At 31.5% G+C, this 12,282-nt stretch overlaps 1 protein-coding gene across 12 annotated transcripts; it reads left to right on the forward strand.

Moving 5' to 3' along the window:
* Positions 1 to 1,539: 1,539 nt before the first annotated feature.
* On the forward strand, positions 1,540 to 7,599 carry LOC142540857 (pentatricopeptide repeat-containing protein At3g12770-like). Of its 12 annotated transcripts, none has more exons than XR_012819162.1 (4): positions 1,548 to 1,872; positions 2,126 to 5,389; positions 6,683 to 6,808; positions 6,962 to 7,574. XR_012819162.1 is itself a non-coding variant. In XM_075647284.1 (2 exons), the coding sequence occupies exon 2, from the start codon at positions 2,135 to 2,137 to the stop codon at positions 4,805 to 4,807; it is 2,673 nt and encodes an 890-aa protein (XP_075503399.1). In that variant the 5' UTR covers positions 1,540 to 1,682; positions 2,126 to 2,134; the 3' UTR covers positions 4,808 to 5,389. The 12 variants fall into 12 exon arrangements, 2 of the variants coding, with proteins under 2 accessions (XP_075503399.1, XP_075503398.1); XR_012819161.1 differs by having other exon boundaries at positions 2,126 to 5,219; positions 5,331 to 5,389; positions 6,683 to 7,574; XR_012819159.1 differs by having other exon boundaries at positions 6,683 to 7,574.
* The last annotated feature ends 4,683 nt before the right edge of the window (positions 7,600 to 12,282 follow it).

The raw sequence follows: 12,282 nt of genomic DNA on the forward strand, positions 1-12,282 counted from the left end.
CTCTTGAATGTTTGAGCTTGGTTCGTTTATAATCGATCCGAGCTCGAGCTTTATTTAACGAATATATGCATGGCTCACGAGCTTATTCAAGTCTTTATCGAGCCTAAACAAACTTAATAAATATGAATTATACATTTAAATTTTCATTAAATTAATTAAAAAGTAAATTAGATGTTTAAAGAAAAATATATTATTCTTATTAAAATTTGTAAATTTATTATAATAAATAAATTTAATAGATTTTTCTATATATTTCATAAATAATATGCAAAATCAATAAATCAAATATCAAAACTATTATTTTTTCATCTAAAAGATTACTCATGAACTTACCAACGAACATATTCACGAGCTAACGAGCCGAATACTGTAAAGCTTGAGTTTGGTTTTTTTTATCTTAATGAGCCTCATTAAACGAGCTCAAACGAGCTTTTATCGAATCGAGCTTCGAATAGCTCACAAACGGTTTGGTTCGTTTACATCCCTAATTCTAACTGTCACCAGAAATACTATTTTCAGTCGTCCGAAACAAACTTGACATTCATTCTAGTTTTTCCAAATATGCCAATCATATAGTTTTGAATTTGAAAAAAAATGTAAATATATAAAAGTTTTAGATTGTCCAAAAATACACCAGAATGAAAAAGTTCAGTCGCATGTGGTTGCTTGAGCGTGGGCTAGATCCCTGGAGAGCCCTGCTTTGTTGGAAATTTTAATAAAATCAATAAATCATGTGATTCAATCAAATATCACAACATCTTTAAGCAAAATGCTTTTAAATCCAAGCGTATTCTAAGATCCATCATCAGGATTTGATGTCGTGAAAATGGCTGAATGAATGAGGGCTTTCAAATTGGTTTAAAATGCAAAATGATTTTATTCATATTTGGGTTAATGTCCATTTTGGTCCTCTTGGTTGTCACTCTTGGTTGGTAAGCCAGTTGCTGCCTGAGGCCCAACATTGAAAGGAAACGTGCCTAAAGCAATTAAAGAGCTCGGCCGGGCAAGTTCAGCTCATGTGCCCGATTACTGACCGAATCGAATTAATCGAAAATTCCATTCGGTTTAATCTGTATTTCAGTTTTGTTTTTTTAAAAATATCGATCGATTCGATTTATTCGGTTTAGTATCGGTTTAAATTTAAAAATCTACTAAACCATATATATATATATATATATATATATATATATATATATATATATATATATATATTCTATTTTATTAAAGTTGAGGACATGATAGTAACCATCTAGGAAAGACATCAATTTTTTCTTCCAACTTTACCCTTATATGATGTTAATATTAAACTTTTGTTTTTTGTTTTAAATTTCAACACACACTTTTATTTTTTTTTTTCAACAATTCAAATATCAACTTAGTCCTTCAATAATTTGTCAAATTTCATTTTAGTCAATCGATAAAGATAAAAAAGACTGTAAATATTTATTATTGAGCCTACTTTCACTTTCAAATTTCTATTATTGTATTGGGCTTTTTAAAATACCCAATCTTATGATAGGCCCATTTCTTTCCTAAACCAACAAGAAAATGGATCCAATTGCCTTAAACCGGACTTCATCTGCATCGTTCTGTCTTTCTCCCGTCTGTCCACCATTCTGATTTCTGTTGACTGTTACCCTAATCCTAAAGGCAACGGACGGCAACTCGATTTGTATGAATCTGTATGTTCATTGCTCCCCGCCATGTTACAGTATTTGGGAGGGGAATTTTGGTCTATTCCAGTTTCTTGATGGCTTAAGACTTGTATTTGGCGCCTTGCCTTAACAGCTCATTGTGTTGGAATGGAACATTCTACTAATGCTGGAGCTTGAGTTAAGCTTTCATCTTCTACGAGACAAACAAGATAGTTTGGTCCTGGAACTGAACCTTACATGAGCTTGAGCATGTTTATTTGTCTCTAGATGCACTTAATTTGACTTGTTTGTATTTTGAATTGTTGGCTTTCATATCTATTTGTTAAATCAGATTCCTTATTTCTATTCTGATCATGCCCTCAAGTGTGTCATTAAATAATTTTCTGTACCATGCTTGGTTGTTTGAGTTTGACATTAAACTGATATAACTCTCCTTTCTCTGTCTTCTTTCCTCGTTGTTTGGTTTGCAGCTGGCATGTATGCTTCTTCCCACAGTCACGAAATTTGCCTCGAGCAACATTTCCTACTCAAAGCTTTTATCTCAATTTTCTCTGACCAAGTCTTTAAATGAAGGCCTCCAAATTCACACACACCTATTAAAGGTCGGGTTATCCAAGGATTCAAAACACTGGAACCATTTGATTAATTTATACTCCAAGTGTAAAGCTTTTAGCCAGGCATGCAAGCTGATTGAAGAAAATCACGAACAAGATGTGGTATCCTGGTCCTCTTTGATATCTGGGTATGCCAAGAATGGCCTTAGTGAAGAAGCCCTTCTGGCTTTTCGCAAAATGCATATATTGGGAATTAGATGTAATGAATTTACTTTCCCCAGCATACTCAAGGCATGTGCAGGTTCCAAAAATTTTGTGCTTGGGAAGCAAGTTCATGGGATTATTGTGCAAACTGGGTTTGAATCAGATGTATTTGTTGCAAATACATTGGTGGTTATGTATGCTAAATGTGACAATTATGTTGATTCTATGAGATTGTTTGAGGGTATTCCAGAAAGGAATGTTGTTTCTTTTAACGCCCTGTTATCATGTTACACGCAAAGTGATTCTTTTTGGGAAGCACTGGCGTTGTTTCAAGAAATGGTTGCAAGTGAAGTTAGGCCCGATGAGTTTAGTTTGTCAACTATATTAAATGCCACGACAGGGCTAAGAGATATTTATCAGGGAAAGAAGATCCATGGCTATCTCATTAAGCTTGGATACGAGGATGATCCATTCTCATTGAACGCACTAGTTGACATGTATGCAAAAGCTGGGGATCTGGGAGATGCAGTTACTGTTTTTGATAATATTAAAGAACCTGATATTATTTCGTGGAATGCTGCCATCGCTGGATGTGTGCTTAATGAGTATCATGAAAGGGCTTTAGAATTGTTAGAACAGATGAAGAGATCGGGTATTCACCCCAATATGTTCACCTTATCGAGTGCTTGTAAAGCTTGTGCAGCATTGGGATTAGAAGAATTGGGTAAGCAGTTTCACTGCTATTTCATTAGGATGGAGATGATGAACGATAGCTTTGTGGGTGTTGGTCTCATTGACATGTATTGCAAGTGTCGGTTGATGAAGGATGCAGTAACAATTTATCGGTTGATGCCGCACAAAGACTTGGTTGCACTGAATGCAATGATTTCTGGATACTCACAAAATGGGCAGAACGGAGAAGCTCTGTATCTATTCATGGAGATGTACAAAGAGACAATGGGATTTGACCAGGCAACCATACTAGTGGTTCTTAATGCGATTGCAGATTTGCAGGATGTTGGCGCCTGCAAACAAATTCATGCACTTATAATAAAATCAGGCTACCAAGCTGATAGTTTCATTATAAACAGTATTGTTGATTCATATGGAAAAAGTAGCCAGGTGCATGATGCGGCTAGAGTATTTGAAGAGTGCCCAAATCTTGATTTGCCATCTTATACATCAATGATAACTTCTTATTCTCAGTATGGACAGGGCGAAGAAGCTTTGAAGCTTTTTTTAAAGCTACTAAACATGGATCTTAAGCCAGATTCTTTTGTTTGCAGTTCGCTTCTTAATGCGTGTGCAAATTTATCTGCTTATGAACAGGGGAAGCAAATCCACGTTCATGTGTTGAAATTAGGGTTCATATCAGATGTTTTTGCCGGAAATTCACTTGTCAACATGTATGCTAAATGCGGAAGTATAGAGGATGCTGGTTGTGCTTTCTCTGAGGTTCCTGAGAGAGGTGTTGTATCATGGTCTGCAATGATTGGGGGGCTTGCGCAACATGGGCATGGTAAAGAGGCCCTCCAGTTATTCAATGACATGTTGAAAGACGGTGTTGCTCCCAACCACGTGACGTTAGTCAGTGTCCTTTGCGCGTGTAATCATGCCGGGCTTGTTAATGAAGCTGGGTGGTATTTTGAGAACATGAAAATGAATTTCGGCATAGAACCAACACAAGAGCACTATGCTTGCATGATTGATGTTCTTGGCCGTGCTGGAAAATTGGACAAGGCAGTGAATCTCGTGGATAATATGCCATTTGAAGCTAATGCCACCATTTGGGGGGGTCTTCTTGGTGCTGCAAAAATTCACAAGAATCTAGAGCTAGGACAACGTGCTGCCGAGATGCTTTATACTCTTGATCCAGAAAAATCTGGTACCCATGTTATTCTTGCAAATATATACGCCTCTGCGGGATTATGGGAAAATGTTGCAAAGGTGAGAAGACTAATGAAAGACAGCAAAGTGAAGAAGGAACCAGGGATGAGTTGGATGGAGATAAAAGACAATATCTACACATTTATAGTTGGAGATAGAAGCCATTCTAGAAGTGAAGAGATATATGCAAAACTCGAGGAGCTGGGACAACTAATGGCCAAAGCTGGTTATGTTCCTATGGTAGAGATTGATCTCCACGATGTTAGAAAGAAAGAAAAAGAAGTTCTTCTCTCGTATCATAGTGAAAAGCTTGCGGTTGCTTTTGGGCTGATTTCCACCCCAGATGGAGCACCTATCAGGGTGAAAAAAAATCTTCGAATCTGTTTGGACTGCCATACAGCATTCAAATTCATCTGTAAAATTGCTTCAAGGGAAATTATTATCAGAGATGTTAACCGGTTCCACCATTTTAGAGATGGATCTTGCTCCTGTGGGGATTATTGGTAACATTTCTGGAGGCCCCATGTAGCACTATTATGTTGCTAAAGAAATCTTCAAGGTGACCATTACACCTTACTAGAATGTACGAACATCGAGTAAATTAACTATATTTGGTCAAATTTTAGCTTGAACGCCTGCCACAAGGGTACAAACTACAACGGATCTGCAATGACGCTTATTGAATCATTATCCAGGTTCAACATGCTGATTTCTTTGAGTTTGGAGATTTAGGTGTTAATTTGAGATCGTTATGTTTATCCTGTGTCTTATAATGGCCTGGAATTGAATCCCGTGTGCTAAATCTGTCTCTTTGGTCATCCTCGCAATCTTGGGAAATGACACTGAGTTTGAAAGGGCTGTTAATTCTCTATCTGAAGATCTAACATTCGATGTTGATGCAAGGATAAATCTTTTTGAGGTGGTGTCAACATTATTGATTGAAAACTTCATTTAGTTTGATAAAGTGCAACATAAGAGTACTTGGAGGACTTGTTTCTGCTCATGTTCTTTTAACTGATTCTACAAACAGGTTAACTGGAGGAACTTACAAAAACTAACTTCCTGTCCTGGCTGAGGAGTTAGAGCAAGGTTTTTACCTGCTTTTGACACCCTTACTGGGCTGCCATATGCATGGATCAATTTGAAGATACTTCTTGAAATATTAATTTGAGAATCAGAATAAATTGCATTTGGACATTCTCTGTAATGCTGGAAATGTTGAAAAACCTTGTGAGAAATTAATGAGCTAAAATCCAATGTCTTTGTAAATTGACATTTTAAATCCCTTGGCTGATATTTTTGTTGTACGGGTGCTCCTTATACGGCTGGCTGTTCATGAAATTACTTTGATATTTTATTTCTCAAAATTCAAAAGTTGAAAATGGAATCCGGAAATTTTTTAAGAAAACATTATTATATTTATTTTTTCTTCGTTTTATAATAGATTAGGAATTAGGATGCATATGATTCTTCAAATATAAGGAACATTAGAACTAATTGACAAAGTATTCCGTGTGAACATGTAAATGTGTCTTCATGATAAATATATGTCCCATCACTTGTTTAATTCTGGATAACATGCTAAAGTCACTGAGCTGGGTCTATGGTGCTATCAGTTGTAAGAAGGATTCCCCATGATGGATGCTTTGGGACAGCATCATTTGAGAGTACATCTTTGTGAAAAAATTTAAAAAATAATTGATGGTTTTACTGATTAATTTCTTATACTTTTTATATTAATGTGCTGGATGTCATGAAATTGTGTAGATGTTTGGAGCCTTTGGTTCGCCGAGTGGTAATTTGAATTATACATTGTTGTTTGGAGTCTTTGATTCGCTGAGTGGTAATTTGAATTATACATTGTGGTTGTTTAGAAAATATTTGTATGCGGAAAAATGCCTGTGGCACTATATTAACAATTTTTGGCGGGCAGATTATTTTTTACATTGAGATTTCTCGCTAGAATTTGATATCCTAGATTATTGTATAAGTTGATTACCCATCGAATCTAATATTGATTGGATATTTCACTCCTACTATTACTTATCCGTTCTTATATAAGTTTTTATTTTTTCTATATATTAACTTATTCTGGGTTGACTTGGATCACTTCCAGTAAATTCTTGCTCTAGCTTCCTAGTGCATATGTCGTGTCAAATGAATAACAGACTTTTGAACTTGTCTCCATATTCTTCAGTTTGGCACTTGTTTGTGACCACATGTTTCATGACCATATGTCGTAAAGACACCTCGGACTTTCATTCTTTTATAACATGAGGTAGGACACTTGATCGGAACTTGTTTGATACCTACAGTAAATGCTAGTGATTTTCGATTCACTAACTGCTTGTAATTTCTGGCGTTTTCTATCTAATTTTCTAGGAATTATGAGAAAGACACACCCCTCTCGGAACTAAGGAGTTTACAGTTACAATTTTCAAAAGCTCTCTCTCTCTTTCTGTATTTACTGGGACTCTCATTTTAGGGGAAGGAAGTACCAGTATGGAAGTTACTTTAATCGATGTGCTTATTAGAGAAAATTACGATCTACTGTTGTTCTATGCTGGTTTCTTGGAACTATTTTAAATCTCCTATACTATAAAATTTATTCCTTCCATCTTTGATAATTAGAGGGCTCCTGTGGTTAAATTATGCAGAAAGGGGAAGAGCAGCAGCATCTGAAATGAATAAATCATTTGTGGTTGGTTGATTGTGCATCTGATCACTGATGGAAAGTAGTGACCAAGTTGGCAGGCAGAAGGTGCAAAACCATGTCTAATTCTTCTCATTTAATATTTTATGAGAATATTTTAGAACATCTGAAGGGAGCAAATGTGTTATGCAAGTAAGAATGACAATGATAGAGAGGAATGTCGACATTCAACGATATTCTTTAGTTGCTGGTGGAGCACTTACAGTCAGTATTACATGGTGTTGTAAACTTTTGGAAGGATTTTCTCAAGGTCCTTTAAAAATTGAATTTTTTGTAAGCTGTATCGGGACTTAAACCGTAGAGTATGCAAGCTGTACTTGGAGCACTCACGCCTTCTTCCCCACCGTGCCTCCCAGATAATCCACCTCTAAGATCTTGTTAGGTATGATCTCGATCTCAACTGAGTCCGTCCATCTTTGGCAACATTAATTGGATCACATCAACTCAGCAATACTTCATTGTCAATTATTCTGTTCTCTGTTTATATTCAGTTCTTTCTGCAGGATGTTGCCAAATGTTGGCTTTGGCATCCATATTCTATAGAACAAAAATTGAATTAAATTAATAATGTAAGTATTTTTTTATTCTTGGCATAATGGATTCAGTCCATTGAACAATATTTTGTTCGAAAAAATGTAGATCCAAACAAATTATATGAATTAGAAATAACAATTCATCATATTAATTATTAAACTGAACTAACATAACAATACAAATATATAATTATATGAAAAGATTTGAATTAATTAAGCAATATAAGAGTTTAAATAGAATGATATGATGGATTTTAATTAATTAAGTAATATAAAGGTGTAAGAAAATATTTTGGTATATGTTGGTATTTTTCTGCTCATTACTCTATTAGTTATTAATTATACACCTGAAATTAAAAACAATATATATTGAAGATTTAAAATAATATTTAATTATAATTTTTGGAGTAAATAAAAATATGAGACAATAATTGTTCTTGATAGATTATATTTTAAACTATAATTATGTGAATATTTTAAATTTAAAATCTTTCAAAAACCTGCATTTTGTTAGCAAGTGAGTTATATAAAGAAATAATAAGACATCATATTAGCTATAGAAAAACTTATAAACATAAATTGTATTTTAAGGTTAAAAAACACTAATATATTTAAACATAAGAATTGAAATAAAGAAAAAATAATAATTAATTCACTTTTTTTATGCATGAGATGTTTGCTTAAAATAGTGAACTGAGAAACTTTCATTTCTTACCATTTTATTAAATTATGATTCATTTCTTTAAATTAATAATTGAAATCAACCAATTATTTTTTATAAGTTATTTGAGTTGAATGATAAATAAAGGTTACAAATGTTAACTTAATTGACTTAAATGATGTATAAATGTTACTAATACCCAACTTTATTATATTTATTCATCTTATTTTTACATTGTGATGTTTACTCGAAATATCACTATTCTAAAAAATATCACTCTAAATTAACCTCTAATGTCACATGGTGTATCATGTATTGTCGTAATCATTATCCTCTTATTTTTTTCAAAATCGCATTTGCTGAAGTTTGAAAAAAAAAAATTTTTTTTTAAATGACTGAAGTTTGAAGTTATTAACATAAAATTTATATTTAAAGAATTTTCTTATTATCATTTGAAAATAAAACTATATATACTAGTGATGAATTTTATATACATTGGACATTAAAAATTACTAAATTTGAATTAGAATAAAATATAATTACTTAGTACAACAATATTTTTCAATTCAATTACTTGTAACTATAAGTTTATCGTTAAATTAGAGGGTGCCCAACTTTTTCATTTTTTTCTTTATTTGCTAATTAAAATAATAAATTTTAACGTGACAAATATGATGTATGTGCTGATAAGTAATAACGAGATATCGGGATGGTCAAATTGTGACTCATTATCACAAAAAATATTTGAGAGGTGCAAGATGAATGATGATAATGACATATTTTCAATTGTCTAATTTTTTCGTATTTTATAATTTATTATATAATATTAATCTAAGTGATATAATTGCCATGACATAATTGTTTTACAATTGTAAATAGAAAAAATTATCCTCTCCACGATATAAATTCAAAGACATCACAATAATAGAAATTTATAATTTTTAACATAAAAAAGATATATAGAAAATTAATTTTAGATTATTTTCCGTATCTCACTTAAATTCTAATTTGTATATATTAATTGCACAACTTGTGAGACTCGTTACACCAATATAACTTTCAATTTAGTTATGATAACATTATATTAAGAACTATTTGTGGCAATATTGTGCTCTTACTCATTCGTGATATTTTTTTTAAAAAAATCATAATAATTTTTATATGCATCATTAAACTATAGCATTTTTTTGGCACATAATATATACCATCATCAATTTTTTTAGAAAAATAAATCAAAAAATTATCAGTGATGACTTTTGTGAACTTCACATTATATATTTTATAAATCTATTATTATTTTTAAAATACTATAAAAACTTGAGATTTTATAACATTGTCGAGTATTGATTTTTAAAAATTTGTTGTTAAGTGTTGAATTTTAATTCAAACATTGAAAAATATATTTTTCTCAAATTTCCCGTTAATTTATTAACACTAGAAAAGTGCACGTGCGTTACACGTGAACAACTAAATTGCTGGAAATATAAAGTACAAAATTTTGATAATATTTAAATGAATTAAAATATGGCTAATAGCATTTATTAATTGAAACAAACCAAACCACAAAATCGAAAATCATAACCATAGACGGTATATGAATCGGAGAAGTTATCTTATTCACATGAAACACTTTTCAATATACTTCTTGGTTGATTTTGATAATTTAACAACTCTTTGTCGTAATTTGTTATAATATACATATAACCATTTTGGTATACTCAGCAAGCATATATATGATCGTCCTTTAACATCTATTATGTTATTTAAAATCTTCATCTGGGATATGACATGCTCGTAGTTTACTTCCCTATCAGGAAGTTTTTTCGGTTTTCTACATTTTTTTTATCCAGTGATCTTATTTTCCAAATATTTATTTTATTGTTGAATTATTTTTCAATTTTTGACAATCATCAACTATAACTCATAAGAATAAATGTTGTTTTTAGTCGTGATTGGTTTTTACTTGTGACTAAATGTGTGTATAACCTATATATTCTTGAACAACATAACCAATGAATGGTGCTGTAATTTCTTCAAACATCGTGATATTTGTAATATCATTTTTATATATTTAGTATCAATATTATCAACATATAACTATACTTTTAATAAGTTTTTAACAATTATTTCTCAATCAATGTAAGAAAAACTTGAAAATCTTTTCAAATGACTATATATTATAACTGTGTCATCGTTTAATTTGACGCAATCAAGAAAGTCAGTTTGTTCGTCATTTTTTAGAAGATTTTGAACAATGATTGTGTGCATCATATCATGGGGATGATATAGTTTCAATCTCATAAACAAAACAAATTTTATTCTATCGAGTTTACATTTTGTTTTATAATATTTTATATATTGTAGGACCGAGCGCTTGCCGCTTTACCGAAAGCTATAGCTAGTAGTAATAGTACAACTCAAATATTTTAAACCACACAGCAGCTCAAGCACCACGGTTCGATCGCTCTACCAAGCAGGGACAATTACTGCACCCAACAATTTCACTCCCATTGATTGCAAGGACCAATAATTGCACTCATTGCAATAAATGAGAATCGAACCCGTAACCTTTGCTCTGATATCAATTGCAAGCGCTTTACCAAAAGCTATTGCTGGTGGTAATGGTGCAACTCAAATCTTTTAAACCGCACAACAGCTCAAGCACCACGGTTCGATCGATCTACCAAGCAGGGACAATTATTGCACTCAACATATATTGTGGAACGACATACAAAATTAATTATTGTATTTTAAAAATCTTGAGAAGGACACGGATAACGTAATTAAGATATGTATATGCGATATCATTCAAATATATATATCAAAGTATTTGTCTTATTCAATATCTCATTTAATAATACAACTATTTAGATTTCATGAGCATCTTATAATAGACAAAATTAATTTGATGAAATATTGTATAATTCAATTTGAATTTCACTATTCGGCTAAGTGAATTTATTTGCGAGTAATTTTCTATGTTACCATCATATATCTCATAAATTAGTTTGTTAGCCACTTTAACTAAAATAATAGACAAAAACAACATCTTAGCCACCTCGAAATCTATCGAGATAATATTGGAAGAAATAAAGTGCAACCGGCTCAATATCCCAATTTACTAAAAATGCACAAAATTGATCTATTGTCTCCACAAAGCTTTAAAATTGTTCTCATACCATTAAAAATAGAATGAGAATTATACACATTTTTTTTCATGTATTTCTTTTTCTGAATAAAGAATTTTTTCTTTTTGTTTATTCTTTGAGAAATATTGATATTTTATATGGCATCAATATGTTGCAAACCATGAAGTAGCAACATAATCACTATATAACCCTTAAAGGTTTACACATACAATTTTCTAATTTTTTCTTCATTGTGCTGCGTTGAAATTTAAATATGAATCATTCTTGATCTTAATATTTTTCTTTAAATACGCCTTCAAATATATATGTATATGTTTCATGTCACTTAGTTAGACCTAATTTCAAATATCTAAAAAAATGTGTTTGAATTATATCATACATAAATAGTGACATAGTAATACGTAACATTATTTTTTTAACATGTTTTTTTCATCCATTATGTTTGTCATAAATTTTTTGTTCAAAATTTGATTCATTTCTTAACTACATGTATGAAGAACCAATAAATTAATTAATTAACAGAAATCATATATTACTCTCTTTGTAGAACATAAGACCCAAAATATGTGGCTTTGATTGGTGTACTCTCATACATATTTTTATATAATAACAAGACAAATAATAGAATATCAGAAAAAATCAATAGCCAGCCAAAAATACTAAACAAAACGAATTAAAAAATTCATGACACAAACAACCTCCATAAAAAATGATAACTCAAAGTTCAAAAATAATTTATTTAGTACGATAACAAAGAAATTGAAGTATATACGAGCAACAAAAAGCATAAATCACTCTCAAATTAAATACTAACTCATATTATTCAAAATTTTTATAAATTTTCTATATTTTTTTCAAATAAAGAGAAGGCGCCTTATTAACGTCATGGTTTCATAAATATTTATTTTTAAAAAAAACATACAAAG

Source organism: Primulina tabacum, chromosome 3 (genome assembly GCF_025594145.1).
Source record: "Primulina tabacum isolate GXHZ01 chromosome 3, ASM2559414v2, whole genome shotgun sequence".
NCBI lineage: Eukaryota > Viridiplantae > Streptophyta > Magnoliopsida > Lamiales > Gesneriaceae > Primulina > Primulina tabacum.

Bases quoted from the DNA above. Each gene is read 5' to 3' on its own strand.
- LOC142540857 (XM_075647283.1), top strand. From the start codon at position 1,819: ATGCTGGAGCTTGAGTTAAGCTTTCATCTTCTACGAGACAAACAAGAT. The intron at 1,873-2,125 runs GTCCTGGAACTG...TTTGGTTTGCAG, and splicing joins GAGACAAACAAGATAGTTTG to CTGGCATGTATGCTTCTTCC.